Source organism: Limulus polyphemus, unplaced genomic scaffold (assembly GCF_000517525.1).
Source record: "Limulus polyphemus unplaced genomic scaffold, Limulus_polyphemus-2.1.2 Scaffold566, whole genome shotgun sequence".
In the NCBI taxonomy this organism is placed as follows: Eukaryota; Metazoa; Arthropoda; class Merostomata; order Xiphosura; family Limulidae; genus Limulus; species Limulus polyphemus.
Window position 1 is genome coordinate 238,785 of NW_013666176.1, and position 6,987 is coordinate 245,771.

Below are 6,987 nucleotides of genomic sequence, written 5' to 3' on the forward strand. Positions count from 1 at the left end.
GTGGTAGGCAGAGAACAGGTAATCCATTGTGTAGCTTTGTGGTCAACAGCAACTAAACAGAAACACTAAACTATCAAGAAAATGACATGTTAATTAAACTTCGGTATCTACATAAATAAAAAAATTCCATATGGCTTCAGAGATGATCAATATTTGAGTTACACTAAGTCGAAAAAATATCATTAGATTTTCAAAGAGTTACTTAAAAACTAAATATAGTGTATCGTAGAGCTTTTTCATTGGTCTTTTATTTCCAACTATTACTAGAGGAAAAGATAAATAGAACAGAAAATTAATATTCAAATTTGAAAGGGTGAATCTGAATAAACATACGCAAGGAAAATAAATTATAAACGATTTAAAATGTAAATTTCAACGATATTGATGTCCGTGTTTAAACTAGAAGTCCACTATTTGTGTGGCACTATATTCAAGACACGTTTTGCAAGAAACGGGAAACTCTCGTTTTTCGAACTTTATGAAGACTTGACAAAACGAACTAAAAATACGAGTCAAAGAACTACATGCTTTACAATTTAGAAGATAAAATGTCGAAAAGTACAAAAAACAACAACATACGACTTTAGCTGATCTACCCGTCTCACGAGGTCTGAAGTAATAATCAAGGAAGCATTAATGTTAAGGTAAAGCACGATTTTTTTTTTATTTAAAAGACAGTAAAAGTACTTGGAAGTTGAAGTAAGAATGTAAATTGTTTTTACAATACCTCTTCCTTGGTGAGTTTTGTTCCACATTCGTTTACGTCTATGATAAGCTGGACTTCTCTTGAATTATTCCCTTCGGCTCGACACTCCAGGGGATAGCCTCGAGCATAGACAGCTCCACGAAATAGATCCTTTAACACCACTGCTGCCATAATAGCCTGCCGACTACAGGCGGCATGAACAGCTGCGAAAAATTAGTATATATATCTCTATATATATTTAACTTGTTTATTTCTTTTCCTTTTTTGGGTTCAAAGTTCTGCAAAGTATGTACTGCTATAGACATTTCAGTAAGTCTGCGCAGTATAACATACAGGTGTCGTCAGCTGATGTAAATACTTTTGTGCAGCTAACCTCAGTGTTGCCAAAATTATGGGAGTATTAACACTTGCAATACTAGCGATTATACAATTAGAAGTATAATACGAGAACTGTATGATCTAAGAAGTTATAGAAAGCGTGGAATATAATGTTAAGGAAAAAAAACAACATATCATGACATCAACAGTGTATATGGACGAGAGAAAAACAAACAAAAAACACGAGTATTATAAAACTATATACTTACATATAAACTTATTTGGAGACGTCTTGGAGTGTGATTTTGGGGACACGTGGAAACTGTGGAGGACTCTGCCCTGCAGATGAACATTCACGAATTACTTCTACTACGTGTTCAAAAGTACACTAACCGTTTTCTATTGAATATCGAATTATTAAGTGCCAGAACGAAATAACAAAACTGAAACCTGTAATGCACTGTAATTACTGAAACAAACAAGCAAGCAAAAACATGTACTAAATTATATAGAGGCCGTTACTATGGGCGTTTTTAAGGTACATACGAGATATATATTTCTTATAATATAGTTATGTTTTGTTAGAAGTATGAACGTGCACTTTTTCATTACTTGAACATGTTTCTTGAACTATATTGGAACCAGTATTTTATTTGATTAAGTTTTGATATAATTGCTTTTATCACTTAGGTTTGTTTATATTGAGCAAAGCCACAGTGGACTATTTGCTGTGCCCACCGCGGGAAATCGAACCCTGGATTTTAGCGTTGTAAGTCCGTAGACTGACCGTTGTCCCACCGGGGAACTTATCATTTAGGAACAGCTTTGATTTATACGACTTTAATAGTTAATAACCACTAATTAAAATTCTGCCTTGGGCGATTTATACACCAGTGTTTATCCTTCCAGTGAGTAGACTTAAACAATGACTAGTTATAAATTATATAGGCTTTGCATAAGACGCATTCGCCAAACTCTTTCTTATTAACACACACGCAGTTGGTGTCACGTTCTTAAAAGTGAGTCATAACTAAAAAATAAAAGTAATAATATGAGGTTTCAGACGTACATTGGTTATATATATATATTTAGATGAGGGCTTTCAGATTTAGAAATATTTTATTTAGTTTGTTGCATAACATAAATTATGGCACGCCGGAAATCTTTTCTGCCTCAAAGGCTGGTTATCTCGAAAGTTAATTGAAGCATAATGAAACGCTAAATGTGCAATTCAACCATGCAGGATGAAGTTCAGAACTGTCTATTGACGCTTCGTAGCGTTAGTTCAGAATCTTCGTAGTCTTTAATCACTTGAAATGATGCTGAGGCAGGTTAAATAGGTGAAATGAGGTCATCGCTTTTTTTTTTCATAAAAAATTAACGGGGGGAATGATATATTAGGTAAAAGTGTTTTAACATATGCTACACATCCTCACATTTGTTTTAAAATATAACATTTACACCAATTAAACCAAAGAAAATTACCTGTTGTAATGTCACAACGATAACAATCACCACAACAACAGTCAGTTTCATCTTTGGGCTTTGAGCTAAAAATATTAAAGTTTTTTGAATAATGAAAAGTCAAACGAAAATGTTTACTTTAACATATATATTATGCGAGTGAAGTGTTTCTAGAACTTAACTAATAAGCTTTTTTTTTTCACACAGTTGAAAAGGTAATTAATTCATAGTTTAGTCATAAGAAATATGAAGCATTTTTTATATTAAAACTTCAGTCAAGTTCACGGAGAAAAACTATTTTTTTTAATTAACATTGTAGTTTAGGGGTAAGTAAATAATAATTTTATTGTTAATATCTAAAGCTAATTAACCTCCATGTCGTTTTTTTATTCTTTCTGTTTAAAAGAAACAGTTCTAAGACTTATTTTCCACGTGTTTGTTGAATTTCGCGCAAAGCTACTCGAGGGTTATCTGAGCTAGCCGTCCCCGTTTTGAAGTAATAGATTAGAGCAGCGTTTCCCAAAGTATAAAGTGCATATGATCTCTTAGGCGCGTGAGGGATTAGGGTAGAGTCAATATTGCTATAATGCAAAATTAAGCGTTTAATATATTTTTTCTTAATGAAAATAATAAGTAATTACTACAAAACGTACAGCATTTAATGTGTATCCTTATATTACATCTCGTCATTTAACTCACTCTTAACTCATTAAAGAAAAAATAAGAAAGTGGGGTGCGCACAAGAAACCATATTTATTAAAATGGAGAGCGTGGATGACAAAAGTTTGGGAAACGCTGCATTCGAGGTAAGACAACTAGTCACATTATATCACCCCCATGGCTGACAGGAAGATCACATTTGGCGAAGGGTTTGGATCTCGCGACCAGCAGATTGCAGCTCGAGAGTCCTAACCATCAAACTAATTGATTTATTTCTTGATTGATACTTAAATTATTTGCAATATTTCGTGTACAAAATATGATTATTCACTCGTTATCGAAAAAAACAAAAAAAAACAATAACAAGTGGTTCCTTGTGGATCCCACTTTTATGTGGTCAATTTGATTAATCTTCAAAATATTTCTCAATGAAATAAATCAATAGCATCGAAGTAATTAGTTATTGTTTCACAAAATAAAATTGAAACTGACTTACCTAAGAGAAGCGCTCTAGTTGTACGTATAACAAAGACTGTCAAACTGCACGTATTCTCAGTTCTGCTCGTGGCAACAATGACTAGACTACCGTATGTAGTCTTGACGCTTTCGATGGTACAAAGCTGTTTGCCAAGGTTTACTGAGTTCAGAACAGGTTGAATGTTTCCACATTCAAGTTCACCAGAAACGATTAAACCCGCTGTATCCGTTAAAGAAGAGAAGTAAAAAAAAACACCCTTTTGAGCAAATGTACTGACTAGACATAGTTTCTACTAGTGACGTAATGTGCTTTATGAGCCTAATGAGATTTCTGCAAACCATTTACCACTTCCGTATTTCCTGCGAGAAGTTCACGCTTGAGTCTTCAACAGTTAATCTACAAGAACGATTTTAAGCAAAATTAAACTTGATATTGATACTTTCCGAGGGGAGGGAAGACAAAATTCGCCGGGCCGTCACCTGGACTGCGTCACGTGACTTCTCAGGCACAACCAGTTCCATAAGGAAACGTTAAACGATCTCCGTCTCTAGGTAACGGGCATGCTTCTGTAGCCTTGACCCCGGACTCTTGTTTTCAGCTTTCACCATGCAATTTTATTTCGTTTTTTTTTTACAGTGTTACCTCTAAAATATCGACATAGAACAATGACCCTAAGTGACTCCACGCATCTTTGAATTTAATAATAATAAGCATAAGAATTTACCTGTTAAATATGTGTAACCTGATCTATTTTCTTCAAGAGCATTCAGCCATTTAAAATGTATACGCTACCACAACTAAATTTCAAAAAATAAATAGTATAATTAAATACATAATGAATAACGTCCTCTGCAAGTAAAACCCATTCGGTTTTTGCTCGCTTCTCTTAAATTATGCATCTTCTTATTTAAACTTGTATAGTCTTGCTGAATTGTAAACTCCTGTGAAGAAAAATAAAACGAGATCAAAATTGTAAATTATGACCAAACTAAAGGGACATTATCCCACTACCCTCCATCTTTTTTTATCCTATTTTGACGCTAATATAAATGACCCTAATTAAATGTGTGATCTTTTAATTATTAATGTGACCATCAGTAAAATTATAATTAAGTTTCACCAAATGAAGTGAAATAAGTTTTGTTAGACAACAGTTGATTAATTTTTCATTTTCGCTTGAGAGTCTACCTTGTTAGGGCTGGCTTAGGATCACAAACATTATTGTACAGTTGTGTTTCTGTTCACTAAGCCTATCATCAGGATAACTGTGGGTGGAACCAGTGCACTACAGCACATCGTCTATAACCTCTAACGGTTTTATATAGCATAACCTTATCACTATTTCGACATACATTGTTTACAGTTTTTCTTGAGACTCAATTATTATTTAATGAAACACGTGCGAAATTACAAACAGTCCGTACAACAAATCCATATTTCCAACTTCACCATGGTCCTCAAATTTCTGGTGAAGGATCTGTTTTTCACCTTTTTTTTTCTTGTTTTGTTTGTCATAGCTAAGATGCTACATCTAACTAGCAGTCATACCCGTTCTACAGACTATAATTTACCAGTAGAAATGAGTTACGAAATGATACACAAACAAAAAAATTAATTTTTTGAATATCTACTTCCATCTTTAATATCTCACCCCAAATGTGTATTATAATAAGATAATTAAGTTGTGCACTTACCAGTTAATCACTTCGGTTCGTCCCTCACTGGCTCAGCGGTAAGTCTGAAGGCTTATAACGCTAACAACCATGTTTCGGCACCCATGATGAGCACAACACGGATAGTCCATTTGTAGCTTTGTGTTTAATAACAAAACAAACTATTGGCTGTTGTTCTGTGACGAACGAAAGGTCTTATGAACATTAAGCCCAAGGAAGGGGGTGCGTTAAATATCTAAGCTCCCTAATTTAGCAGTGAAAGACTAGAGTGAAGGCAGCTAGTCATCATCATCACCCATCGCCAGCTTTTGTGCAGCACTTTTACCAACGAATAGTGGGATTCACCGTCACGTTATAATGCCCCCATGGCTGAAATGGTAAACATGTTTCGTGGGACGAGTATTAGAACCCGCAGAATGCAAGTCGAGCACCCTAACCACCTGGTCATGCCAGGCTTTCCGTGCATTGGTATTACTATTCTGGCCGATTTTGGGTGATGCTCGGACCAAACTGTGGAACAAAATAGTGGGCAGAGAAACAAAGTAGCATGCATTATAATAAGATGACAGATATCACTATTATAACAATATAGTAATTTTGAAATTATAATAAATAATTAAAAAAACAATTCAACACAAGTGCCGGTAGTGCATATTTATAGTAATATTGCGTCATCGAGGTCACGTGACTGGTGTGGCGCCACCTTTTATTTAAGTCCAGCAGATTGAAAATAAAATGAAGATGAACATAACTCTAAAATATTTATATTGCTTTAAATTAAAAGTGGGGTGGTTCGTTTTCTAAATGTATACAATCTTTCACATTTTCTCTCTCTCTGTTCTTTGTGGCCCGGCATGGCCAGGTTGTTAAGGCGTTCGACTCGCAATATACCGGTTCGAATCCCGGTCACACCAAACATGCTCGCCCTTTCAGCCGTAGGGGCGTTTTGAATTTCGCGCAAAGCTACACGAGGGCTATCTGCGCTAGCCGTCCCTAATTTAGCAATGTAAAACTAGAAGGAAGGCAGCTAGTCATCACCACCCACTGCCAACTCTTGGGCTACTGTTTTACCAACGAATAGTGGGGTTGACTGTCACATTATAACGCCCCCACGGCTGAAAGGGTGAGCATGTTTGGTGTGACGGGGATTCGAACCCGCGACTCTCAGATTGCGAGTCGTGCGCCCTAACCACCTGGCCATGCCGGGCCACAAAGAACAGAGAGAGAAAATGTGAAAGTTTGTATACATTTAGAAACCACCTAACCATCTGGCCATGCCGGGCCTTTTACGCCTTTGATTATGTCGTTTATTTAGGTGAAATTCTTGCATGTTGTAATAGTGTGTAAATTAATTAAAAAAGAATTAAAAATTTATAGAAAGAATAAATGTGGTCATCTCAAATTTGAAAATCTTTTTGTTTTCTTAACTTTTTTTGCAGCATAAAAATTATAAATAAACTTGCTATATATTTAATTTTTTAACAAAAAATTCAGTTTAAATACATTTAAGTACACTAGTGCTGTCTGCATTAAACATCCCGAATTTTTAAGTGATAGACTATGGGGAAGGCAATTTGCCAAAATCCTCGCCACTAACTCTTGATCTACTATTTTCAGACCGAATAGTGTGATTTGACCATTACTTTTATAACACTCACCCCCCCCCCCCCACACCGGGGGCACATTTT

At 35.3% G+C, this 6,987-nt stretch overlaps 1 protein-coding gene across 1 annotated transcript in view; it reads right to left on the bottom strand.

Annotated features, from left to right (window-relative positions):
- Positions 1-3,768, bottom strand: part of LOC106459133 — a 19,327-nt gene extending 15,559 nt beyond the window's left edge. The window contains exons 1-4 of the mRNA XM_022385565.1: positions 3,645-3,768; positions 2,510-2,574; positions 1,294-1,363; positions 728-909 (exon numbers count right to left, since the gene is read on the bottom strand). Of these exons, the coding sequence (XP_022241273.1) occupies positions 728-909; positions 1,294-1,363; positions 2,510-2,560 (303 nt within the window). The 5' untranslated portion in view covers positions 2,561-2,574; positions 3,645-3,768. The remainder of the gene's footprint in view (positions 1-727; positions 910-1,293; positions 1,364-2,509; positions 2,575-3,644) is intronic.
- Between the last annotated feature and the right edge of the window lie 3,219 nt (positions 3,769-6,987).